This window comes from Borostomias antarcticus (genome assembly GCF_949987555.1).
Source record: "Borostomias antarcticus genome assembly, chromosome: 14".
Classification (NCBI taxonomy): Eukaryota; Metazoa; Chordata; class Actinopteri; order Stomiiformes; family Stomiidae; genus Borostomias; species Borostomias antarcticus.
Genome location: NC_140247.1, coordinates 5,828,154 through 5,855,987, shown reverse-complemented (window position 1 = coordinate 5,855,987; position 27,834 = coordinate 5,828,154). Strand labels below are relative to the sequence as shown.

Below are 27,834 nucleotides of genomic sequence, written 5' to 3'. Positions count from 1 at the left end.
CGATTGTGTGTTGTAGACAAACAGACAGACGTGTAAACCGGGGGGGTAAACCCTGAGCTGAATGTCTAGCGGAGCTTCTAAAGGACCTCGAAACATTTCCTTAAAGGGATTTCTGGATTATATAGAGTTTATATGTATCGCTGAACAGTGAATGCCTATGTGGTGATGCAATCGGCATTCAATCATTAACTGCTTAAGGTCAGTTACCACTGCAAACACTGCTTTCTAAATAATACATTCCTTAGACCGCTAATAATGTTAAAGGATAAATCACGCTTAAGAAACGTTTTCACACCATGAAAGTTTATTATATAAATTCAGAACCAATGTCATAATGTACATTTAAATATATATATACTGTACATTCTCAGTTTTCACTCCAGTAGATTGACACACGTCACAGTAAAGTATTTGTTTTCCCTAGCTTGACCAGTCAGAGAGAAGCAGAAGAGCCCAGTTTGATGAGTCAATCGCACCACAACTAAAAGATCTTGGGGAAAAAGAAAGCAATAAGGGCCGACTCTCCTGAACAAATCCTCCTTCCAGGTACATCATGACTGACATGAAGGTACAGTACCACCAACAGGGACTATCTGTGGACATTCAACTGCATTTGGTTATTAAATCCAAAACATTATTCAGAGGAGACTCCACTAATGAACAGAACAGTATACTGAGTATGACATTAAAGCCTTCAACGTGAAACAGACCTCTTCCCAAGTATTTACACAGCATGGTGATGTGGGGAAATTACAAATTACAAGAATAGGGTCCTGTAAATCCAGATTTGCAACGCTGGTATCAAACAGTCCACTGACTATTCTGAACGGCAGAGTAATGGTGTGAGTGTTTTAGTCAGGCAGCTGTGTCTAATCCCAGAGATTAGCTCTCCTCTCAGGACCTCGCCAGGCTCACTCTTCAACAGGCTTTCTGTGTGGGCTTCTGTTCACACGCAGAAGAGCCGCATAGCAATAATACTCAACGAAATGTTTGTTCTTTTGTTTTCATTTACAAACCGGTCACCGTTATGGCAGAGCTGTGGTGAAGAGAGGGCCGGTCAGTGTGGCGCTTGGTTGGGATTCAGGGTTGACCCCGGTCCCCTGTGGTGGACGAGTGGCACGCGGCAGAGTGCACTGCGCAGCCGGCGAAAGCCTGTCCCCTAGGCCTGGCGCATGGGGGTGACGGAGCATGGGTCTGGATTGGAACTGGGCCTCCCCAGATATCCCTGGGCCTATCAGCGCACAGGGTGAGCGGTTTGTTTTGGAATTGATCCAACAGTCAGATCTCAGAGGACTCGACCCTCTCTATCCAGGGCAGGCCAGAGGGAGGTGTGTCCTCTCCTCCTCCTCCTCTCCCTACCCAGGACCCATGCAGTTCTCTCTCCAGTGTACCGCTCCTCTCTCCCCCCCCCTCTCCCTCTCCTCTCTCCCCTCCCCCTCTCCCGGCCCTCAGCTCCTGCAGCTGTTTCTCCAGGGCCTCGTTGCGGTGGACCACCTCCAGGTAGCTGGCCTGCAGCTCCTGCTGGTAGCGGATCACCTTCTCCTTCTCCGTCTGCCAGGTCCGCCTCTCCTCCTGGAAGGCTGTGGCCTGGGCCTCGCTCTGGCGCCGCTCCAGCAGCAGCTCCGCCCTCAGACGCCATTCCGTGGCGGCCGCGCCCCCCGCACACCCTCCTGAGCGGGTCAGGAGAAGGGACGGTCAGGAGAGAGACAGGACAGGACCAGTAGAGCAGGGTAGAGACGAGTAGAATAGCAGAGCAGAGCAGAGTAGAGTAGAGTAGAATATAATAGAGCAGAGTAGAGTTGAATATAATAGAGCAGAGTAGAGTAGAGTAGAGTAAAGCACAGTAGAGTAGCGTAGAGCAGAGTAGAATAGAGCAGAGCAGAGCAGAGCAGAGCAGAGCAGAGTAGAATAGAGCAGAGCAGAGCAGAGCAGAGCAGAGTAGAGCAGAGCAGAGCAGAGTAGAGTAGAGTAGAATAGAGCAGAGCAGAGCAGAGTAGAGTAGAGTAGAGTAGAGCAGAGCAGAGCAGAGCAGAGCAGAGTAGAATAGAGCAGAGCAGAGCAGAGCAGAGCAGAGTAGAGTAGAGTAGAGCAGAGTAGAGTAGAGTAGAGTAGAATAGAATAGAGCAGAGCAGAGCAGAGCAGAGTAGAGTAGAGTAGAGTAGAGAAGAGTAGAATAGAGCAGAGTAGAGTAGAGCAGTGTAGAGTAGAGTAGAGTAGAGTAGAGCAGAGTAGAATAGAGCAGAGTAGAGCAGTGTAGAGTAGAGCAGAGTAGAGTAGAGTAGAGCAGAGTAGAATAGAGCAGAGTAGAGTAGAGTAGAGTAGAGTAGAGTAGAGCAGAGTAGAGTAGACAGGTAAGGGAACAGGGTAAGGTTAAAAAGACTCCTACCTGTAGCCCCCCCTGTGCTCCCCTCCTTCCCTCCTCCTCCTCCTCCTCTCCCGTCTTCCTGGGCGGCCTTGTGGCGCGGCGCCCCCTGCAGGGCCAGCTCCAGCGTGTCGATCCGCCGGTCGCGGCTGCGCACCTGGCCCCTGGCCTCCCGGAGCTGGGTCTTCAGCAGGAACATCTCGCTCAGCTTCTGGGTGACCTCTGCCTGGGAGTCCTTGAGCCGCTGCTTCAGCAGGGAGATCTCCCCCGACTTCTGACACACCTGAGGGGGGGGGGGGGGGGGGGGGGGGGAGGGAGAGAGAGGGGACAGAGGGGACAGGGGGGACAGAGGGGGGACAGAGGGAGGTCGGGTGATGGAGAGGGAGGGGGAAGAAGGGTTTGAAAGTTACATATCAAGACCATAGCAGAGACGCAACCCTCTCTACACACGGCAAGATAAGTCTCCCCCCCCCCCCCCCCCCCCCCCCTTGTGGCGTATCTCCCTCTCTCCCCCTCCCTCCGACCCGGCCTCACCTCCCACCGGGCCTCCTCCAGGGTGGGGCTGCTAACCCCCCCTCCTCCTCCTCCTCCTCCTCCTCCTCCCGCCCCCTGGCTCCACTCCCTCCTCAGTGCCTCCAGCTCCGCCTGCCGCCGGCCGCTCTCCTGCTGGGCCTTGAACAGCTGCAGCTGCAGCGAGCGCTGGGCCCGCTGGCCGTGGCCCGACACCTGCCGCAGCTTGGCGGCGTACAGAGCCTTCAGCTCGTCCACCTGCTTCTCCCACAGACGCTGCTTCCCCTCGAACACCTGCCCACGCCACCGGGGACGGGCGTGTGAGACGAGACACAGACAGACAGGGAAGGAGGGAGTCAGGTGAGGGACTTTGACTCAGGCAGACAGACAGACAGACAGACAGACAGGGACTCTGGCTCAGGCAGACAGACAGATGACAGACAGGGAGGAAGTCAGAGAGAAAGAGAGGCAGACAGACAGACAGACAGACAGGGAGGCAGTCAGAGAGACAGACAGGGTGGAAGTCAGGGAGGGACTTTGACTCAGGCAGACAGACAGACAGACAGACAGACAGGGAGGCAGTCAGAGAGAAAGAGAGGCAGACAGACAGACAGACAGGGAGGCAGTCAGAGAGACAGACAGGGTGGAAGTCAGGGAGGGACTTTGACTCAGGCAGACAGACAGACAGACAGGGACTCTGGCTCAGGCAGACAGACAGACAGACAGACAGGGACTCTGGCTCAGGCAGACAGACAGACAGACAGGGACTCTGGCTCAGGCAGACAGACAGACAGACAGACAGACAGACAGACAGACAGACAGGGACTTTGACTCAGGTAGACAGACGACAGACAGACAGACAGGGACTTTGACTCAGGCAGACAGACGACAGACAGACAGACAGACAGACAGGGACTTTGACTCAGGCAGACAGACGACAGACAGACAGACAGACAGGGAGAGCAGATGAGACGCGACTTGTCCTCCTCACTCACCTGGGCGATGGCGCCCTCGCTCTCGTCCAGGTTCTTCCTCATGTGCTTCAGCTCGTGCTCCTTCTCCACCAGGCGCTCCTCCAGGTCCCGCACCTGCGCGCGCCGCCACACAACCTCAGCATAACCAGGAAGTGGCTCGGCCAATCAACGCCACCGGCGTTATTTCGGCTGAAATATGCACTACGAGAGGGCTGCTTCTTTTCCACAATCCATCCACTCATCCGTACAGTATATCTGTCCGTCCATCCATCCAATCCATCCATCCATACATTCTGTCTATCCGTCCATCCCTCCATCCATCCATCCCTCCATCCATCCCTCCCTCCCTCCCTCCCTCCCTCCCTCCCTCCCTCCCTCCCTCCCTCCCTCCCTCCCTCCCTCCCTCCCTCCCTCCCTCCCTCCCTCCCTCCCTCCCTCCGTCCGTCCGTCCCTCCCTCCCTCCCTCCCTCCCTCCCTCCCTCCCTCCCTCCCTCCATCCATCCATCCATCCATCCATCCATCCCTCACCACCTCCTCCATGGAGAGCGTCAGATCATAAGGGGTGGGGCCCAGCCGGCTGAGAGTGCCCATGCTGCAGCACGCCAGGGCCATCTCCCCCATGGCCATGCCCCCTGCGCCCGTGACCTTCGACCCTGGGACGGCGCGGTCCAGAGAGCTGATGGTGTTGATGTGACCCATGGAGGCACTGAGGGGACGAGGGAAAACCACCAGTCAATATCATCACTGCTACCATCCACAATAACATCGCCATCGATTGTCATCTACAAAACACATTCTATTTGTGAGGTGCTTTCGAGGTACTGAAGTTGTGTACTGAAGCTGTAGAAGTGTACTGAAGCTGTAGAAGTGTACTGAAGCTGTAGAAGTGTACTGAAGCTGGAGAAGTGTACTGAAGCTGTAGAAGTGTACTGAAGCTGTAGAAGTGTACTGAAGCTGTAGAAGTGTACTGAAGCTGTAGAAGTGTACTGAAGCTGGAGAAGTGTACTGAAGCTGTAGAAGTGTACTGAAGCTGTAGAAGTGTACTGAAGCTGTAGAAGTGTACTGAAGCTGTAGAAGTGTACTGAAGCTGTAGAAATGCACTGAAGCTGTAGAAGTGTACTAAAGCTGTAGAAGTGTACTGAAGCTGTAGAAGTGTACTGAAGCTGTAGAAGTGTACTGAAGCTGTAGAAGTGCACTGAAGCTGTAGAAGTGTACTGAAGCTGTAGAAGTGTACTGAAGCTGTAGAAGTGTACTGAAGCTACACCACAACAGCGACGCTCAAATCATCTCTCCACTACGGGTATGTCCAAACAGCTGACAGCAGAATACATCTACACAGCCAGGAGGACAGAGGGGGAGGCGTGTGTGAGCGTGTGTGTGTGTGTGTGTGTGTGTCAGGAGTCAGACCTGATGTTGGCCAGGTGGGGGCGGAACGGCGGTCTGTGCAGTGGCAGGCTGTTGATGGAGTTGTGACCCGAGTCTGAGAGGTTCTCCTCATCCTGACTGTGGCCGCGTAACAACAGGGCCTGGGGAGAGGAAGAATGATTCAGTCTTCATCATCATCATCATGAACATTATCACAATCGTCATGATTATCATTATCATCAATAATCACCGTCATAAACATCACACCAAATTTCATCACTTCGTGATTCATTTGATTTACAAACAGTTTGAATCAACTCGAGTAGCGTTGTTAGGACGGCCCAGGAACGACACTAATAATGGTCAGGCATGTGTTTGGACACCTGGTTGCCAGCGGAAGCGGGTCCTCCGTGGCGGGAGGGGGAGGACGAGGACGAGGAGGTGGAGACGGCCTTGGGGGCGTGGGCGTAGGCCCGGTGCAGCCCGTTGGACAGGCCGTGGTCCGCCTCATCCATCTTGGAGGGGTAGAGGTTCTGCATGGAGCTGAAGTTCTTGGGGGTGACGGGCTTGAAGGCTGAGGGTCTCGGACGAGACTTTGGGAACAGAGACAGAGGGGTCGGTCAAACACTGTCCATGTGAATAGACGGGGGACGGGGGGGGGGGGGGGACAGGGATAGGGGATGGGCGAGGAGAGAGAGGAGAGGGAGGGCAAAAGAGATGGAGGGAGAGAGCGAGAGAGAAGAGGAGTGTAAGAAAAAAAACAAAAGGGATAGATGAAGGAGACGGTGTCTAAATCACTGCCAAGACCACTGGGCCATAAATCAGGGTCCGTCAGAATGGGTCTATTTAATCAAAGGCGTTCGGTCCTCTTCCCTCTCTCTGTGTTCTGAGGCCTGATGCATTCAGGAGAATGGGCCCAGATTTGATTGCTGCTATAAATTCACCTTACACTCGGAGTACTAGCCAGGCACTCAATCTATGAGAGAGAGGGAGGGAGGGAGAGAGAGAGAGAGAGAGAGAGAGAGGGAGAAAGGAAGAGAGAGGGGGAGAGAGAAAGAAGGAGGGAGGGTGAGAGGGAGGAAGAGAGAGAGAGAGAGAGAGAGAGAGAGAGATAAGCATGCCCTCCGGCGTCCTACTTGGCTGTATTTCATCTCCAGTCTCCTGAAGCACACAGTCACCACCAAGAGGGAGAGATCACTCATCTTCTCTCTCTCTTGGGGAGGGGGGTAAGGGGGGGGGGGGGGGAGAGGGGGGCGGAGGGGGGGCCCATTCCTTACGGCTGCCTTTCTCACCCGAATCTGTCCGACCACGCTCTCAAAAGACTTATGACGCCCTTATCAGAATGAGACATCGATTTGGACGCCTGTCTGATTCTGAAGCTCCTACAAAATGGATGGGCTCTTTCCATTCTACTCTGTTCTCTTCCAATAGAAACAATAATTGTGTCGTAGATCAGCCTTGCCCTCTTTCCCCCTCAGACCTGGTGACCCCCACCTCCTCCTCCTAGAGACGGACCGCTAGAATGGAGGGCGGCCCACCTTGTCGTACTTGCTCGCCGTGGGCAGAGAGTTCTTCCTCAGCTCTGCCTCGGCGCCGTCTCTGTGGTACACCTTGGTGTAGACGTTCTCCTCCTCGCGCCCGTGCTCCCTCTTGATGGACGCCACGCCAGACAGGAAGTCCTTCCGGGAGCTGCCGCCAGGGCCTGCTTTCGGCTCCTTCCTGAAACGGGGGAACGACAGTGCGTTTCGCTCGACGGGAGAGTTGTATCCGGTAAAAGTTGACACTTATTTGTCGTCTGTCAATTTTGCGTACGAAGGGCTTGTCGCTTATACTCAAAAAGGCTCTAAGCTACTTTAGATGGATATTAAATGATATCTAACCCCCTCCATCCCGATGTGCTATCTTATATTAAAAAAAGAATGGTCTCTATATTGTCCACACACGCACACACACCCCCCAGCGGGCAGCGTGAGGTCCAGCGGAGGAGCCCACCTGGAGGTGATGTTGAGGTAGTTGAGGAGCTCTCTCTGGTTGAGGCCCTTCTTCAGGAGCCCGTTGGCCTGGCGGCCGGCCCCTGCCTGGGGCATGGCGGCCCTGCTGCCCTTAGCCTGGGGGGACATGTCCGGACGCTCCACCAGGCTGCCTACACTTCCCATACCGCACCGGGAGGACGGGGGCGGGGCTGGCCGGGGGTCACGGAGGCTCTTGCTGGGGTCGCGGGTCAGAGGAAGAGTCTGGACCGAGGTTGCCATTGGTTACAGCACAGGGTGGGCCCGTGAGGAAGTCTGGCGAATGAAAAGAAAAGAAGAAGGCATTGAAAGAAATAGAGTAAACAAACTAATCTGAAGTCTGTAACACGATGACAGACAGGGAACCAGCTAGAGGACCACGGTTTAACTGCTAATTATACTGTACCTTGTCTTATCACTCTAGCAATAAACCATAACATTCACTATCAAGATGCTGATTTCACTGTCTCCACAGCTGTCTGTGACACTCAAATAAACATGCCATCTTCCTCAAGAAACGTAACTGACACACATAAAGTCATCCCCTTCTCTCCTAGATGATAACAGTGATGGCCTCCAGGGCCCCGACGCTCTCTCTCTGCCTGTGTTTTGGGGGTCTGATGCTGTGTTCACACCGGGCGCGGCAAGAAAATTTGCGCCGCCCAGTTCGCCCAATCTCGCCGCGGGATCAATGGGTCACCGCGCGAATCCGCTTCAGAAAGTTCAACAAATTTCATTGACTTTCTATGTAAACTCGCCGCGCCGCAGGAAAAATTTGCGCCCGGTGTGAACACAGCATGAGGCTCTCTTCTATGGAGTCAAAATGAGGCCAGAAAGCATTGTAAACGTAAGTGAAGTATTGTAAACAAAAACATATGAATTGTAAACGTAAGTGAAGTATTGTAAACGTAAGTGAAGTATTGTAAACGTAAGTGAAGTATTGTAAACAAAAAATATATAAATTATTACTTAATTATTAAAAAATAAAATAAAAATTGCATTTACAATACTTTTTTGCGTTTACAAAACCTTTTCTGCATTTACAAAACTTTTCTGCCTTTACAATACTTTTTCTGCGTTTACAAAACATTTCTTGCGCTGCAAAACATTCTGGCCTCTCTTTGACGTGGGGGCGGGGTTAGATGAGTGGCGTGTCCAGAGAGGAAGAGGCGGAGTTTCGGGATGCCCACCGCCATATGAGCGCTGCTCAACGTTTTTTGGACTTCTTCTATGGTTTTGATTTATATATGGCGGTGGGCATCCGAAAACCCCGCCTCTTCCTCTCTGGACACGCCACTCATCTAACCCCGCCCCCACGTCAAAGAGAGGCCAGAATGTTTTGCAGCGCAAGAAAGTTTTGTAAACGCAGAAAAAGTATTGTAAAGGCAGAAAAGTTTTGTAAATGCAGAAAAGGTTTTGTAAACACAAAAAAGTATTGTAAATGCAATTTTTATTTTATTTTTTAATAATTAAGTAATAATTTATATATTTTTTGTTTACAATACTTCACTTACGTTTACAATACTTCACTTACATTTACAATTCATATATTTTTGTTTACAATACCTCACTTACGTTTACAATACTTCACTTACGTTTACAATGCTTTCTGGCCTCATTTTGACTCCATACTCTTCGTCCTCTCCCCCGGCCTCTGACGGTTGTTTGTGTGAATTCCAGCCATACTCGTCCTTCCATACCCTGTCTTTAGACGTCCCCCCGAGGAGCGGCAGAGCGTGAGTGGACACGCGCTCCCCTGTCATCAGCTGAGAGGCTCTGCTCACACACACAGCTGTCTCCTCAAACTGAGCCCGGCGCTACACACACACACATACTTCACACACGCATACACACACTTCTCACACAGCCCTGCGCTACACAAACAGCTGTCTCCTCAAAGTGAGTCCTGCGCTACACACACACACTTCATACACAGCCCAGTGTCACACACACACACACTTCTCACACAGCCCTGCGCTACATACACAGCTGTCTCCTCAAACTGAGTCCAGCACTACACACACACTTCACACACGCGGCCCAAGGTCACACACACACACACACACACACACCTACACACACTTCACACAGAGCCCCGCGCTACACACACAGACCAGTACTACATGCACACTTCACACACAACTGCGCTGCGTTCACAAACAGAGCCCTGCAGAACGACCACACCGAGCTGCCTTCAGAGTCCATGAAGTTTGAGTTTTTATTGCTCTGATTTGAGCAGTAAAGAGGTTAGGGTAATGTATGTGTGTGCGTCAACTTCAACTAACTTGACCTGCGTTCACGATCGCCCAGAAGCCAGCTGCACGCCACTGTACCGCATCGGCTACCAGAGCAACGCCAAAATATCAAATCACTTTTCCGCTACTAAGCCTCAGAAATCCCAAATAATACATGTTCCCTGTTCTTAAATCCCTCCTCATAGAGCTCCATCTCTCATGCTTATCTAAACGCTCAAATTAGTAGGCTAGGCCAGGGCCCTAATGAGCTTGACAAAAGAGATGGTGTGTGTGTGTGTGTGTGTGTGTGTGTGTTTCTCCAGCGGGGCGCATCATGCAACATCGCAAGCCGTTCTGATGTAACAGTGATCCTGTCTGGGCAACCCAGCTAAAGCTGATAGTGTAAACTGTGCAGAGAAAACAAGAGGATGACGATATGCTTTAAAAGCACCAGGGAGCCTTCTAATCAAGCGCAGTGGGGCTTTAGTCTGTGTGTAGCCTCTCCACTCGGCTAAAGCTCCTTTCCTCACTCGTGAAAACAAACTGGCAGACGCGTGTAGCTACTTTATTGTGAAACGGGGGTTTTCCCTGGTCTTTACCGCCTGTATGCTGCTTCACAGCTGGCAGTAGCCGCAGCGCAGGCCTGAGGTACGGATGTCATGTCGTTCATTTGTGTGATATATGTTCTGTATTTCTCGTCTTCCTAGTGTACCTTTTAGGGGGGCAGGGTCGATTCCGTACGGCTTGGATGCCCTAAACCGATATTAATAAATAATAGGTTCACAATCAACGTGTTCAATTCAAATCAATGGGTTGTGTTGTTGACCATTCTATTTAGGTCTAACGGGCCAGCGTCCCGGGTCCGTTCTGGTCCCTTCTCAAGCATGGATCTAGAGGACCTGGTTCTGGAGAGTAAAGCCAGCTAATGGAAGCCTGTTCAGTCTTACCATGAAGGATGAACTCAAATTCAACCCCCACCATTTCTATTCACCCCTCTCTCTTCATCACCCTCTCCCCACATCTTTATCCCTCCCTCCCTCCATCCCTCCCTCCTTTCAGACTGTCTCATTAAAGATCTCTATTGATTTCAACCTCTTGACCCTCTCTTCCACAGCATAAACACGCCCAGTGTCCTTAAAAGGCTCAGCAGACCATAAAAAACACACACACACACACACACACACACACACACATGCACGCCCGCCCAAGCACTGAGTCTTAGAACACTTTTCAGACTATAAACAGTGTGTAATCAGCCAAACACACACACACACACACACATACAAACAGACACCACATAAACACATTGCGCCGTGTTCCTTCAAGATAACAAATCACGCTGAGTAAAATCAACAGTAACAAAACATCCCCACTTTACAAACATGTCGTCCTGTTTGCAGTTGTGCTGACCTGGCGGTCATGTGTTTTTGCAATAAACAGGCCTGCCCTACAGGCTTTCCCTACAGGCCTACCCTACAGGCCTTCCCTACAGGCCTTCCCTACAGGCCTTCCCTACAGGCCTACCCTACAGGCCTTCCCTACAGGCCTTCCCTACAGGCCTTCCCTACAGGCCTTCCCTACAGGCCTTCCCTACAGGCCTACCCTACAGGCCTTCCCTACAGGCCTTTCCTACAGGCCTACCCTACAGGCCTACCCTACAGGCCTTCCCTACAGGGCTTCCCTACAGGCCTACCCTACAGGCCTTCCCTACAGGCCTTCCCTACCTACCCTACAGGCCTTCCCTACAGGCCTTCCCTACAGGCCTACCCTACAGGCCTACCCTACAGGCCTACCCTACAGGCCTTCCCTACAGGCCTACCCTACAGGCCTTCCCTACAGGCCTTCCCTACAGGCCTACCCTACAGGCCTTTCCTACAGGCCTACCCTACAGGCCTTTCCTACAGGCCTACCCTACAGGCCTTTCCTACAGGCCTTCCCTACAGGCCTACCCTACAGGCCTTCCCTACAGGCCTTCCCTACAGGCCTTCCCTACAGGCCTACCCTACAGGCCTGCCCTACAGGCCTTCCCTACAGGCCTTCCCTACAGGCCTTCCCTACAGGCCTACCCTACAGGCCTTCCCTACAGGCCTTCCCTACAGGCCTTCCCTACCTACCCTACAGGCCTGCCCTACAGGCCTTCCCTACAGGCCTGCCCTACAGGCCTTCCCTACTGTGCAGGATTGATGGTCAGAGCCACACTGTCCAGCCTGCTGTCCTCTGTGACTGTGTGACTGTGTGACTGTGTGACTGTGTGACTGTGTGACTGTGTGACTGGACTGTGGCAGGTGCAGCAATGCAGCGGATGGAATATCCAGGCTGGGGCTCTCCTTAAGTCAGTCTCAAACATAGAGCCAGTGGACGTATATGCACGCACGCACACACACACACACACACACACACACACACACACACACACACACACACACACACACACACACAAACACTAAATAATTGTGAAACTGAGGAGCAGGGCGGGGAGCAGGTTTGAGAACACTCAGGCATATGGGCTGTTCCCCTCCCCCCTAAAAGAATCCATCTATCAAGTGCTTCTTTGCAGCGCTGGCTTCCACGGGAGAGAGAGAGCAGGACGCACATGGGTTGAGAGAGGATGCAGGGGGAGAGCACTCAGGGTCAGACTCTCCTCTGGTCGGTCTCCTCTGGTCACTCTCCTCTGGTCACTCTCCTCTGGTCAGTCTCTCCTCTGGTCACTCTCCTCTGGTCACTCTCTTCTGGTCACTCTCTTCTGGTCACTCTCCTCTGGTCAGAGTCTCCTCTGGTCACTCTCCTCTGGTCACTCTCCTCTGGTCAGTCTCCTCTGGTCACTCTCCTCTGGTCACTCTCCTCTGGTCACTCTCCTCTGGTCATTCTCTCCTCTGGTCACTCTCTTCTGGTCACTCTCTTCTGGTCACTCTCCTCTGGTCAGAGTCTCCTCTGGTCACTCTCCTCTGGTCACTCTCCTCTGGTCAGAGTCTCCTCTGGTCACTCTCATCTGGTCACTCTCCTCTGGTCACTCTCCTCTGGTCACTCTCCTCTGGTCAGAGTCTCCTCTGGTCACTCTCATCTGGTCAGAGTCTCCTCTGGTCACTCTCCTCTGGTCACTCTCCTCTGGTCAGAGTCTCCTCTGGTCACTCTCATCTGGTCACTCTCCTCTGGTCAGTTTCTCCTCTGGTCACTCTCATCTGGTCAGTCTCTCATCTGGTCAGTCTCTCGTCCAGCCTCGTCTGGTCAGTCTCTCCTCTGGTTCTCGTCCAGCCTCGTCTGGTCAGTCTCTCCTCTGTTTCTCGTCCAGCCTCGTCTGGTCGGGCTCTCTGCCAGACTCAGGGATCAGGGGAGGTGAGGCTGCTCATGGTTCTATTCGTGAAGCTCCACCCTCCTGATACCCAGCTGCTCAGCCTGGGGGGGGGGGGGCTGGTTGGAATGTCAGGTCTACTGGAGATCTACTGTTGCTGCTGCACTTCGAAGGTTCACAACAGTTCAGTTCTAATATGGGGACGTGAACCCAAGGAGTACTGTAAACTCCCCACTACTACAGTGCCAAGCTTGGGTGCTCCCAGGTGGAACGGCATCAATGTGGCTCCAGCTACCTTGAGAATGACAATGTTTAGCATGGAGGCTAATTCTCCCTTTAACAGGCTTCGTGGGGAGAGGCTAGACTAACTTACAGACAGTGCTAGGCTAATTTACAATGCTAGGCTAATTTACAATGCTAGGCTAATTTACAGTGCTAGGCTAATTTACAGTGCTAGGCTAATTTACAGTGCTAGACTAATTTACAGTGCTAGGCTAATTTACAGTGCTAGGCTAACAGGCTATAGACATGTTGCATAACTGTCGACCCGTACAGTGCACAGCCTAGTACAGCACACACACACAATGCTGACTGAGCTCTGGATCAATCTAGGCCACCATGTTTGGACTGGTGTCCTGTAGTGTGTGTGTGTGTGTGTGTGTGTGTGTGTGTGTGTGGTGTATGTGCAGTAGGGATGCTATGATCGATCGACCGCCAAATTAAATCGGCCGATTTTCACTCCAAATGACTCGATCGGTGGTCGCCAAATTGGCCGATCGCAAAAGCCGATCTTTTACGTTATTTTTAAATTGGTTTTATTTTCGTTAATAATGATGAACTAATAATGAATTATTAACAAATAACGAATTATTCACAAATTCAGACGTTAATAAGGAATCACTCTGCATTGTGGGAAGTTCCGTAGGCTGCCTACGCTACGTTATGCATTATCCAACGTAAAATCAGAAGCAAGATTGTTGCTGTATATAGGCCTATATACTGAATAATATGGCCTATTCATGAGTTTATGAGTGATTAATAATGGGCAACCTTAATCTACAGTAAATCTGTGCAAAGACAGTGTCATCATATCGGCACAGTAATATGGGTAAGATCATTCTACAGTAATAAGAGACAGCCAGGACAGCTAGTTTTTATTTTATTTTACAAATCGTCATCGGTATTGGCAGATCCTGAGGAAAATAAATGGTATCGGTATTGCCCGCCAAAAATCCAGATCGGGGCATTCCTAGTGTGCGGGTGTGTTTCTGTGTGCGTATGTGAACGTGTCTGTGAGAGAGAGAGAGTGAGAGAAAGAGAGAGAGAAAGATAGAGAGACACGTTCAAACATAGACCAGTGCTGGGTGTTTATCTCCTGATGCATCATGGGGGGTCAAACAGGCAGGCTGTGAGCAGGGCTGGGGCGCTGGGTCAAACAGACAGGCTGTGAGCAGGGCTGGGGCGTTGGGTCAGACAGACAGGCTGTGAGCAGGGCTGGGGCGCTGGGTCAGACAGACAGGCTGTGAGCAGGGCTGGGGCGCTGGGTCAGACAGACAGGCTGTGAGCAGGGCTGGGGCGCTGGGTCAAACAGACAGGCTGTGAGCAGGGCTGGGGCGCTGGGTCAGACAGACAGGCTGTGAGCAGGGCTGGGGCGCTGGGTCAAACAGACAGGCTGTGAGCAGGGCTGGGGCGCTGGGTCAGACAGACAGGCTGTGAGCAGGGCTGGGGCGCTGGGTCAGACAGACAGGCTGTGAGCAGGGCTGGGGCGCTGGGTCAGACAGACAGGCTGTGAGCAGGGCTGGGGCGCTGGGTCAGACAGACAGGCTGTGAGCAGGGCTGGGGCGCTGGGTCAGACAGACAGGCTGTGAGCAGGGCTGGGGCGCTGGGTCAGACAGACAGGCTGTGAGCAGGGCTGGGGCGCTGTGGTAATTCACCCAGTTTGAGCGTCTGCCAAAGACATGGGGATGCAGATCAACGGGAAGCTCACATCGGGCTCAAACTATTGGCAAGGCCACCAGCCCAGAATACCAATACCAAAGTAAGCAATGGTCACTGACTCCCTGTGGCTTGCTAAGTGTGTGTTTGTGTGTGTGTGTGTGTGTGTGTGTGTGTGTGTGTCTTCCACTGACGCAATAGGCTGCCTTCTTGGGGTGAGGTTGGAGAGGGGAATCAAAAAACCCTTTTAGGCTGCAGCCACAAATCTTTAAAGACTGCGGGGGGGGGGGGGGGGGGGGGGATCTTGTGTCCAGTTGTTCTCCATAATTGCCTTGTGGTTTATGGCCCTGGTCAAGTCAGGAGCCATGGTGCCATTTACAACCCAGCCAGGGCTTCCCAAGGTGGGGCCCTGACACACAGCACATCCTCTTAAATCACCCACACACTCATACTCACACACACACTCAGATACACATACAGTACACTCTCTCTCTCTCTCCCTTACACACACACACACACACACACACACACACACACACACACACACACACACACACACACACACAACCACACTAAATTGAACACTGCCCCATTGATTTATGCCCCTCTAACAAACCGGGATGTTTCATTTTCAGGTGGCATCTGAAAACAACAAGCATCAAAGCACAGGTAACTTTAGGGGCCAAGCAGCGAAGGCCTCCATTGTTCTTCTACCTTTTCTTATTATTCTTTATTTATTCTTCTGCCATGGGAGTCTATGGCAGCCCATAGAACCGTATAGTAAAAAGTGGTGAAATTTGGCACACTCATTCATGACAGTCCCCTGAGTCTTGTCACCAAGACTCATGTCCACACCTCAAACCCTCTAGCACCATCAAAGTTGGAGGTGCGTTTGTGCACACAACTTTTGTCCTGAAGCCCGATTTTCAAAAACGAGGGACCGTTGGATTCCTTGGCTCAAGCCCAGTTCAACGCACCCTATGACATCATTTTCCGCCATATTGTATTTCCGCCATTTTGGATTTTGTGAAAAACACTTAAAATGTATCTCCTCCTAGGAATTTCGACCAATCTGCACAACACTCAAGAGAGCATTCGCCCTCTACAGCCAATCAAATTTGGCTTCCAAGCCGCCAAACAGGATATGGGGTCATATCTCAGCAAATTGTTAATGTATCAAAGCCACATTTGGCACACTCATCAAGGACAGTCCCATGACCCCTGTCAGCAAGTGTCATCACGACAGCCCGAACCCTCTAGCGCCACCACCATGTCAAAGCTGGAAGTGCGTTTAGGCACACAACTTTTGACCCGTGTGACCGATTTTCAAAAATGAAGTACCGTTGGAATCCCTGGCTCATGCAGGGTTCATCGCACCTTTTGATGTCATTTTCCCGCCATTTTGTATTTTGTGTAAAACACTTGAAATGCATCTCCTCCTAGGAATTTTGACCAATGTACATGAGTCTGGCTACGCACATTCTCTACACCAATGTCTACAAAAGGGATTTTGGATTTTCAAAAGCTTTCGCCCGTTACCACTAATTGAATTCAGGTCAGAGAGGTGTGTGTGAGAGAGAGAGAGCTAGAGGAAAGAGAGGAGAGCCAAATTCCATAGATCCTTTGAAACACACAAGCTCTGGCTTGTCCCTGTTAGAACACACAATATCCACAATGACACACACACTCACACACACTTACACGCACACACACACACACACACAGACACACACACACACACACACACACACACCTTTACAGAACTCTCACCCATGATGCAGTGAGTGAGACATCCTCTACTTCCTGTAGCCTACTCTCTCTCTGCCTCTCTCTATCTCTCCCTCTCTCTGCCCTCTCTGCCGATCAACATTTGTTCACATGTGGCCTGGGGATACTATGAGACACTCTTGTGGGTTACATCTGAAACACCCACACAGACACTGATTATACAAGGCATGGAAGCTAAGCCAGAGGTGCGCTTGAAAGGGTTGTCAACAACCTCACTTGATTTTTTTATTTTTATAATGCGCATAAAACAATGATATTTTGCCCTATTCTATAATCATAACACTGTCATGCAGACACAAAGCACTGGAGCTGTATACAAAGCATTGGAGCCCAGAATGCTCTCTCTTCCATGTCTAGCGCTGTCTGAGGAGGCTCCCATGACAGGCCGCTCTGACAGACGAGCAGAGCAGCAGGCCGAGCAGGAAGAACGCCAAGCAGGCGCGAGACACAAAAGCACCGCCGAATGTGTGTGTGTGTGTGTTCTGAGATGGCCTGTAACGCGGCAGGCTATAATGAGTGAGACTGGCTCTGCTCCAGGGCACAGCAGTGCAGTGAACAAACACGCACGCGCACACACACGCGCGCATACACAGCATCCTCTAGCCTAACTGTCAGTTTGTTATTCATTAAAGATGTAAGACAGAACCACACACTCCTCTCCCCCACCACAGACGCCCCAGGCCACTCCCCTGAAAGAACACGTCCAAAACTTGGGTTGTAAATCACCCTTTCTGCGCGTGTCTGAGAGGAGCTTATTCATTCTCTGTGCTCAGCCATTTTCCCATGTTATGTGATAAAGACAGGAGTCATTCTGGTCAGGAACGCTAATTAATCTCAATTCTAAACCCCTCTCGGCCGTCTGTCAGATGAAAGCTGGTTTTATGTCACGGCCTAGGCCAGCGCAGTCATGGCGTGTGTGCGCGTGTGATATATGAAGCATGGCTCAATCTCCAGAGGTCAGCCATGTTGGCTGGTCGGGCTGAAGGCCTAGTGTTCGGCCTCACACTGACTCCATTGACGTCCGCTGGGTCTCTTTGTGCGGGTCAAGTGGGTCGTGTCTGGGGCGGTCTTGGTGCGCAGGGCTGTGCTCTCGCTGGCTGTGGGGTACAGGCCCTTACTGGGAGCACCACACTGAGACTGTGTTCTACTGCCACGGCCGAGGTTAGGAGAGGAATGCACCCCATACAGACAAAGAGCAAGGAGAGCAAATAGTGTGTGTGTGTGTGTGTATGAATGTGAGCCTGTGTCTGAGTGTTTGACGCCAGGAGAGCTATCGTCTCTGAGGGCTACAGCCAACACCACACCTCTTTATCTCCATCTTGTATTACAGTAACCCCCCCCCCCCCAACACACACACACACCTCTTCCCCCTTGGATGTCAAGGGACACAAACAACAACAGTCCTGTCTCTTCCTCTGTCTCTCAAGACCCAATGCTCCATCACCTGTCTCCGCTGTGGACGGACACACAGCCGTGGGTGCAGTCGTCTACTGACGCGTTACCTCAGGTTATTTTTACCGAGAGCCAGAACAGGACACTGAGGAATGTGAGGATGAGAACAACCTGCTGGCTCTGAGGAGACATTCCTCTCATTTTCAAGGGGATTCGTCCCGATTCTATTACAGAGCAGCCAAACTGGTTCTCAGGCCTCGCAGAGCGCAGAGGTGGCATTGGAAACAGCAGCTCTGCTGACTATGTGGCTGGGGCTAGTGATACAGGTTCGTCTGGGCCTGTTATTACGGTGGATATATTTGCTATTTGACGGTGTGTTTTTCTGTGTGAGGATTTGCGGGTTCACGCTATCAATCAATCAATCAATCAAAGCTTTATTTGTATAGCGCATTTCATACCCAGAGGCAACACAATGCGCTTTACAGAGAACAAGGGAGGTGGGCATACGACCCACTCTCTACATATTCCAGAGGGAAGAAAAAAAACAGTAATCACCCGGGGGCCAGATAAGTGAGCTGTAAAAATTCTTCCCTGACCCCTCTCAACAAGGCGATCGAGCAAGCTCCTGGAGTATGTTTGTCTACCGGCTAAGAACATTTATAAAGCAATACATTGCATTAAATTACATTTCAGAGTGAGAGAGGCTAAAAGCATCATAGGAGAAAGAATATTCTACGGACATGCTACGACATCCACAGTAGACACAGGGGTATCTATCGGACTTCGGGAGGTCTGCTGGTGACAGTGGGGCATCTACTGGACCTGGTTAGAAGATAGGAGGGAGAGAGAGAGGCACTAGGGAGAGGGAAGGCAGAGGGAAGGCAGGAGGCTATGTGTACTTAGCCCTGATTAGTGTTTATAACATATGTGTCCCTCTCTGACCTTGTGGTGTTAGTGTTGTTTTAAAGAGTGTTCCAGCTGCCCCTGGCACACACACAATCTCTCACACACAACACACACGAACGGCGCACATATGCACACGCACACACACAGCCCACTGGCCAATCAACCTGTGATTTTATCCACAGAGATTCTCCCCCATATAAAACATTCTCCATGAATCTCGCACTGTGAAACTCGAGCAAGAGTTTAATGAGCAGTTATTCAGAGTGGTAATCCGGGGTAATCCTGTGTCTAATCTAATCATTAGTGAACACTTGTGAGAGCATACGACCGGGCTTGATGGAGACGTCATCATGACACAAACAGACACCCCCCCGTGCATCCTACAGTCTTCCTTCGTGATGTCGCAAAGTATAGAGCCGGTGGTTGGAGTCACGCACGGTTGCAATGCAGGGCTGGAAATTAACACCTGCCACCGGCCAAATGCAGGTAAAATTTCCAATTGGTCTCTAGATTTCGGAAGGCTATCTGAAAAAAATATATACTTGGCCGGTAGATTTTTTAATCTACACTGCCCTTGGCAGGTGACTCACCGTGAGACAAAAAGTAAATTTTCACCCCTGGTTGCATGGAGACAAGGGGTGACGTAGCTATGGCATAGTTTAGCATTCGTCCGAGTTGCTTCATCTCAACTGTACAACATCTAGAGTACAGGCCTCGCCGGCCAAGAGATAATCAGCTAAACGTGCCGCTATCTCCGCACAACTTGGCCGGCATCTGTGTGGGAGAGCAAATAAAAAGCAGCGACTCGGCGATTTCATCCTCAGCCCTGCCCTGTTGTTTGCGCTCTGTTCACCTCGGCCGCCAGCCGAGGCCCAGAGAGAGAGAGAGAGAGAGAGAGAGAGAGCGTTCGCCAATCGCTCAACACAGGGTTCAACAACAGCCAGCCAGCCGAGGACAGGAGGGAACACGGCGCCTGGGGAACGGGGTGCGTGCCAGAGAACAAAGTCGCATTCCTCGCATTTCTCCCGAGGTAATTATTAATGCGGCCGTTGAGATCTCATCTGTCGGAAAACTGGTGGACGGCCAGCAGGCCTGATAGGAGAACGTTGTGGTGTGTGTGTGTGTAGCCGAGCGAAACAGCGGAGGAGCCAGTGAAACTCACCCAGAGGGACGTCCCCGTCGGCGCAACCGTCAGCGCCGTCCGCCTTCGCGAGCGGCAGACGCGGATTCTAATCCCGACCCTGGGCGTGCCGGGACAGATGGGTCACACGGGCACCCGCGGTTCCTCTTTTGCACAGAGCAGACCTACAGTAGGACCCCGGGGCTTTCCTAGACCGGATGAACTCCTGCGCCGTGGTCTCTCTGCACCCAAAACAGTGTTTAGGACCTATGGCCGGTGATGACAGTCAAATAACCTGGTGCGTCTTTGGTTCTCATGGGAACGGTTCAGGGTTAGTGATACAGGGCAGGCGCATAATGAGAGATAATTCTACCAACATGAGCCGAAAGAGTAACGAGAGTTAGCCCCAGTCCCAGACTACTGGCTTATACAGTCGAAAGAGGGCAGGACAGCGTGAAACCTCTTATTAACGTCATTCCAGAGACAGGGCAGAGGCAGAGGGAACCTGAACACTGATGCTCTGTGTAAAACAGGCTCCATTGTTTTCCAGGAGCGGTTCACGTAGGAGTCACTATTCTGAGATTACAGAGATTCCAACAGTTCCCACCTTAGCCAGCCCACACACCTGAACTGAGTCTCGGTTAAACACAAACACACACACACTCTCTCTCTGTCTCTCTCACACACACACACACACACACAGGTGTGCGCGCACACACACACGCACGCACACACACACACACACACTCCGAGGCCGCATCCTGGAAAAGAGAAAATGTTCTCAGTGAACTCTACCTCGATAAAATAAATGTACAAAACACACACACACACACACACACACACACAATCAGTCTTATCTAAGGGTTACGTGCAAAGCAGACTTTCGATGAGCGTCTATCTGCTGTAGGTCCAGCTTCATCCAGTCACAACCTTTCAGCAACACGAGCGGATGGATAGAGGTGGTAAGCATGAGGGTGAGGAGGATGATGGTAGGATGATGGTAGGATGACGGTAGGCGCTAGACACACTGGATCTGATGTGACCTGCCCTTACTTCCCGGCCCATCGGTTGTCATTGTGTGAGTAAGCAGTTGTTTGTCTGTTCGCTACAGATCCCGGTGTGGATAAACTTGGCGTGCTTTTTTTTTACCAACAAACTGTTCTGCCATAACCACGCCCCCGCGAGTTTTCATTGGACACCCTAACCCTATCCCTAACCCTAACCCTAACCCTAACCCAATGAAAACTCGCGGGGGCGTGGTTATGGCAGAAGTTGGTTGGTAAAAAAAATCACGCATAAACTTGCCCTACAGGGTCCTGGAACCGTGGGAACAACGGAGAACAGCAGAGGACAGGGATCCACAGTGACGTCTACTATGGGCCACTGAGGGAACAGGACAGAGGAGGGGGCCACTGAGGGAACAGGACAGAGGAGGGGGCCACTGAGGGAACAGGACAGAGGAGGGGAAAGTCCCCAGAATTTAAAACCCATCATCCTGTATTGTCGCCCAAACCCCAGGGGCTCTAGCTAATTGGCTACTGATCAAAAACAGAGGCCATCGGCACGTGATCTTTCCTGATAGGGCGTTTTGCTAGTAAACAGACAACTGCCTCAGTATGATGTCGTTAGCTCGGAAAAAAAGATTAAGCTGGAGGTTAACGTAGTGTAATTCATTTCAGTTGCAAATGAGCTTCCTGGGCTGGTCATTTCCAAGGAAGGACCCCATCCGCCACACAGCCCTCTCTAGAATCTCTAGATTAGTAAACGAAGTAAGTCGGTGTGCTCTGATTCATTTCACTTCATGCAGTCTGGTCAATAGGCCAAATGCTGACTAACAATGTCTGGAGGAAGTTGGCTCTTCGACCTGAACTGATACATCCCAGCTGGCCTTGCGGTGTTAGGCAACATACAGTGTATACCCATTGTACTTGGAAGAATCTGGGAACAATGAACTGCATTGGGAATATAGCTCTTCTTCATTCAGTAACTTAGACAACATTCACCCGAGGGAGACGGTTTGACGAGAGGCAATCAAATAAGAAGGGAGGAAATGTTCACCTGTCAGTGAATCCAGCTGTGCTTCAGGTCTCTCGTCCTGGTCCCACGCTCCTGTTCTCTCTCTCCGTCTCTCTCTGTCTCTCTCTGTCTCTCTGTGTCTCTCACGCTCCCGCCACTGATTACAGTAGCACCCACCTGACTTCCGCTCTCTGTATGGAGGCCAGGCCCTGGTGGGAGGGGCCTGCTGGGTCTGGGGCCAGAGGAATAACCCCTCCCCTTCAATGTGGCCCCGCCCACTAACCTGCAGGTCACAGCACGGTGATGTCACTCTTGACTAAAGATCGGACAATGCCTGTGCAAGTCGGGTCCGTTTTAATCCAGGACTATCTGCACCAGGCCCAGTCTATACCAGCGCACCCGTTGGTCCGACACACCTGCCACCCTCCTACACAGCCCTCTCTTTTCCCTCTCCTACTTCCTCCTCCGCGTCAACTCTCCATCTTGTTGTGTGTATTCAAACAGAGCCCATCCTAGCATGTGTGGTCAAACCTGTTCTGCCAGGTCCAACACAAAGGACCAGGGATGTGAGCAGGCCTCCCGAGCGGTCAGTCCAGAATCCTGCTATTTACGTACCGTCTGGTTCCACCTGCAAATATCAAAAGGCCGGACATTGTCCTGCTTGTTCTTGGATAATAGCACAATAACAGAGGATCAGACATGGGTTAGGAGGCAGACAGAGAGAGAGAGAGAGAGAGAGAGAGAGAGAGAGACAGAGAGAGAGAGAGAGAGAGGACAGAGAATACGACCCCAAAAGAAGTGAAGGAGCAGCAAAAATGTGTGTGTGCGTGCTTGTGCGAGTTGTGTTGTGTTTGTGTGTGATCTGCAGGTCTCTCTCCGTGTGGACTGTCTGGACCACGGCCTGAGTGTGAGCCCGTCTCTGTGGGCCGGGCGGACTGGTTCTGCACCCTATCAGGTGACAGAACTCTGTCTGGAGAGACGCTCACTTCTGAGGAGAGAGGAATAAGAGAGGATTGTTCTCTCCTCAAGCCCAGGAGAGAGTGAACGTTACTCCTTTCTTTGTCTCTACCCTGTACTGCCATGTGATCCAGGGAGCTGATCTGGGGACCAGGCCGAGAGGAGAAGAGGGAGGGTGGGGGGGTTACTGAGGAGGGGAGAATTCATGGGCAAAGAGGATAAGAGGGAGGGTGGGGGGGTTACTGAGGAGGGGAGAATTCATGGGCAACTCATTCTCCACCACAAGATGAGGAAGTGATGCGGAATGCTGACAAAACAAGTGAATGAGCCCCGGCTAGCCTGCATCATTAAAACATGCCTGCCACTATGACTAACTGCCCTATCATCTCTGGCATCATCATTCATCACGGAGACTGTTTCGGATAAAGCCACAGATTGTCGATTTGATGTGAACTGGTGGAGTCAGGGAAGGTAGGGGATGCGGGGAGGGAGGGAGGGAGGGAGGGAGAGAGAGGGAGGCAAAGCGGACGAGTCCAGGCCTGCTTCCAGTTACCAGTGTCGCCAACAGGCGAGACCAGATGACAGAGAGCCAGACTCATTTCCCTCATCTAAGTACCCATGACTAGGCAATTCAGCATTGCGCAACCGGCTACCGGGCAGCCATGGAGGGATACGGGGCCACCTGACCTCTCAGGGACCGGTCATATCAACAGAACACGCTCGCACGTCCATCATGTCACGCTCACGTCACGACAGGCTGCTCGGTTTCCTCAAACCGTCAGATGGAAACCGGAACATCCAGACCTGGGGAACATAGGCGATATTGTTCCCCCAGATCAACCCTGATGGCTCACTGAGACTAGCTTATTAGAATTATTTTCACAGGCACTGACAGCCACCTGCACAAGTTACATCACATTACAGTAATTTAGCAGATTCTTTTATCGTACTGTAAGTTGCTTTGGATAAAAGCGCCTGCTAAATGACTGTAATGTAATGTAACTAGTACATGTGCCCATCAGTGCCTGTTCAAATAATTCTAATAAGCTACCCCTTAGCAGTGGGGTGAGGTGCAAGTGTAATGGAGTAGGCTACATGAAACTGCCTTTTTGATGGCCCTTACTATTCCCACAGTAAGCTACAATGCGAATGGCCGGCTATCTGTAGCTAGCTAGCTAGCATGGTAAGCCGCACCTTGAGACGTTGTCAATGTAAATTCCGTTAAACACTTTGTATAAAAAACGACGGTTACACACCGTAACCCCAGTTCTATGTAACTTCTGTGCTCCACCCCATGGTTTACCCTATCATAGCAAGCTCTGCCCACTGAAAAAGAGAAACAATGTGCGCACCTGCGGCCAATCAGAGTACAGGTGCTACTAGCGTCCGTCTCCCAAAAGATACAACTTTCAGCGAGACTTCCTGGTTCAACAGGGATCAATCCCTGTGGGGCTCCGCTCGGCTCATAGAACCGGGGTTACGGTGCGTAACCATTGTTTTATTTCGTGGAGCTCTGCCCCACAGGGCTCTGCTCCTTGTCTCCCCACTTCTGCTTAGCGGCTACACCTAGTTAACTCTACAGTACAGTCTTTATGAGCCTGTCTGCTAAGGGCTCATTGGGCTTTGCTATATGATTCACTTAAATATCCTAAGTGCTTTGTTAGACGATTCACTTGAATATCCTATTATGGAATAACACAAAATGGCCTACCATGTAGGCAACATCTCTGTAACTATTTATCTACTCTACTGATAATCATGTCTCTCCTATGAAGTATTTAGCCCATGTTTATGGCTCTGTAAATGTTCTTAGCCAATGGACAAACATTTCCCAGGAGCTTGCTCCATCGTCTCTTTGAGAGAGGTCAGGGAAGAATTTTTACAGCTCACTTTTTCAGCCCCTGGGTGAACTGCTGTCCATCCCCCCATTGCTCTCTGTAAACTGCACTGTGTTGCCTCTGTGTATGAAAGGTGCTATACATAAAGTTTGATTTGATTTAATAATGGTTTAGGCGGAGCGAACGACCGCCAAATGTACTCCTACTGAACCCGTTTCTAAAGAAACAGGCCAGCATGGTCAGGGCCAAGAACTCCACAGTAAAATACCCATATTCCCGAGGAATGCCATGGTACCAGGGCTCTGGCCCACCCTGCCACACCGAGGGCCAGGATAAGAGGTGCACTGATCGAGGACTAACCAGGCGGCATTTACGCACCGTAACTCCAGCCTACCAGTCCCTTTCCTCACAAGCCACTTAGGGAAAGAGAATGGACCACTGCGTAACAACGCATGGTACATCTCCGTTCCTCTGTGCCCCATCGCTCAACCCCCAGACCTGTGCACAGCACTGAATCGGACCGTTTTTTAATCGGTCCCGGTACTCAGGGGACTGAAGATTGTCCCAGGAATCCCGACTCCGGGTGATATCGCTGTAAAGCATTTTCACGGGCGTTAGAGCTCAATCTGTATATTGGATTTTTTTTTTTTTCCCAGTAGAGATCTAGTTAATATAAGACGATTGGTTTAGGAAAGCAGTTTTGTGTTGTGATATTCTGTTTGGGAAATGGATGTGATTGCTAAATACCACTACACAACAAGCCAGGATCCTGTTTTGCCAGCTTGGATGGCTGCCACTTAGCCAGAGAGCTGACTCTGGAACCAGGCGTTGACTCATGGTCCTCTGTACTGCACACCATGGTGATTCAGAGTGCATGCCACGGATAAGGATAACAGCAAAGTGCTCTACACACACAGAGAACATAACAGAATGAGATCTATGAGAGCATGTCAACAATTCAGTGGAAAATGTGATGAGAAGATAGGACCTGTCTAAAATCCCCTATTCAGTCTATTGTGCAGTGTGGACCACTGACTAGTGGACTAGTGACCATATGACCACAAATCAGAACCAGGACCAGAAAAGAGTCTGGCGACAGAGACAGGATATTTCCGTCCAGCAGCCACTGTTCTGGTGACATTTCAGGACAAAAGGCACAGTGCGGGGTCTGGCCTCGCCCCAGCCCTCTGTGACCTTCCCCCTGTGAAGGTCAGGGGTCCCTGCCTGTCCCGGCAGGATAAGCCCATTGTCCTGCACTCTTACGGCCAGAGAAACCCAGCGGAGGAGGCGGAGGGGAGAACAGGCTCACTGGTCACAGTGTTTCCCCAGCTGCAACATGGCTGACCCAGACAAGGAAGGACTGTGTTTAGAAATGTTGTTTCGGTGTTTGCCTGACTGATCCTAAAGGCCTATTTGTTTCTTGATGATATTGGTTAGGCCTGCAGAAAACATTACAATAGATTATGAATTGCCAAAGACCGCCCTCAAGCTCTGATGGAGCAAGTTGAGGATTCTTGGAAAACCTGCAGTACAGCAATAACTGACTTGCGTGTGTTCCTTTATATCAAAGAGACTGCAAGGAATTCTGCAAACAAATACCTTGGCCTACGCAACAAGGTCATAAGAAAGCTAACGTGACACCTAGCCTGGGGTAATGTAATAAGCCTAAATTCACCATTGTGTACCCCCCCAGCGGGTAGATAGCCTAGCCAAAACCTCTCTTCCTGAGGCCCGGGGCTGGTGCATGTCCTGCGCTGCTGTGTGGAGGCAGGCGTCTCCTCTGCTGATCTTAACACCACCAGGTTTTAATCGCAGGCTCAGCCACAGACCGAGGTCATCAGGTCATCACGAGGAAGAGAGAGAGGAGGGAGAGACAGAGAGAGAAAGAGAGAGAGAGAGAAAGAGAGAGAGAGGGATGAGCAGACAGTGAAAGCTCTATAATCCCTTATAGAGCTGAAGAGTTCTCCCCCACTCACTCTGAGAAGTTCTCCTTATAGACTGGCCTTACGCTAAAGAGAGGGGAGAGACTGAGAGGAGAGAGGCCCAGAAAAGAAAGGCAGGGGAGGCAGAGAGGAAGACAAAGGAGCCAGAGAGAGAGAGAGAGAAAGAGAGAGGGAGAGAGGAAGAGAGAGGGAGTGAGAAAGAGAGAGGGAGTGAGAAAGAGAGAGGGAGTGAGAAAGAGAGAGGGAGTGAGAAAGAGAGGGAGAGAGAAAGAGAGAGGGAGTGAGAAAGAGAGAGGGAGTGAGAGCGAGTGCTGAGAGGTCAGGCAGGTGATTAGGCTAGCGCTTCGATTAGCTGGCTGTCCTGAGGGGGCAATAGAGTCTCACTGGAACCTGCATGCGCACACGCACACACACACACACACGCACACATCGATGGTACACCATCTGCTTGCCTGAGGTATGCATGGCTGCTCTCATGTCCTCTCGCTCACTCACAGGAGACAGAGCTCCAGGTCGTCTCAGAGCTCCAGGTCATCTCAGACCTCCAGGTCATCTCAGACCTCCAGGTCATCTCAGACCTCCAGGTCATCTCAGACCTCCAGGTCATCTCAGACCTCCAGGTCTTCTCAGACCTCCAGGTCATCTCAGACCTCCAGGTCATCTCAGACCTCCAGGTCATCTCAGACCTCCAGGTCATCTCAGACCTCCAGGTCATCTCAGACCTCATCTCAGACCTCCAGGTCATCTCAGACCTCCAGGTCATCTCAGACCTCCAGGTCATCTCAGACCTCCAGGTCATCTCAGACCTCCAGGTCTTCTCAGACCTCCAGGTCATCTCAGACCTCCAGGTCATCTCAGACCTCCAGGTCATCTCAGACCTCCAGGTCATCTCAGACCTCCAGGTCTTCTCAGACCTCCAGGTCATCTCAGACCTCCAGGTCATCTCAGACCTCCAGGTCATCTCAGACCTCCAGGTCATCTCAGGCCGCGTCGTCCGGTAGCTGTCTCCCCATGTCAGCGGTTCTGTGTGTGCTTCTGTGAGCCCTTCTAAACGCTCTGCTGCTTAGCTGTGCTGAGCGGAGAACGGTCAGCAGCCCCAGTCTGCAGAATCACTGTTTCATCAGCTGCCAGTGGAGAGGACACACACACACACACACACACACACACACACACACACACACACACACGGTTCTGCC

General features: G+C 51.4%; 1 protein-coding gene across 1 annotated transcript in view; it reads right to left on the bottom strand.

Moving 5' to 3' along the window:
• Positions 1–304: 304 nt before the first annotated feature.
• The window catches only part of n4bp3 (NEDD4 binding protein 3), a 29,324-nt gene continuing 1,794 nt past the window's right edge, over positions 305–27,834 (bottom strand). Inside the window, exons 2-10 of the mRNA XM_084449123.1 lie at positions 7,204–7,496; positions 6,750–6,930; positions 5,595–5,804; positions 5,254–5,372; positions 4,375–4,552; positions 3,868–3,960; positions 2,897–3,166; positions 2,387–2,645; positions 305–1,670 (exon numbers count right to left, since the gene is read on the bottom strand). Of these exons, the coding sequence (XP_084305249.1) occupies positions 1,279–1,670; positions 2,387–2,645; positions 2,897–3,166; positions 3,868–3,960; positions 4,375–4,552; positions 5,254–5,372; positions 5,595–5,804; positions 6,750–6,930; positions 7,204–7,463 (1,962 nt within the window). The 5' untranslated portion in view covers positions 7,464–7,496 and the 3' untranslated portion in view covers positions 305–1,278. The remainder of the gene's footprint in view (positions 1,671–2,386; positions 2,646–2,896; positions 3,167–3,867; positions 3,961–4,374; positions 4,553–5,253; positions 5,373–5,594; positions 5,805–6,749; positions 6,931–7,203; positions 7,497–27,834) is intronic.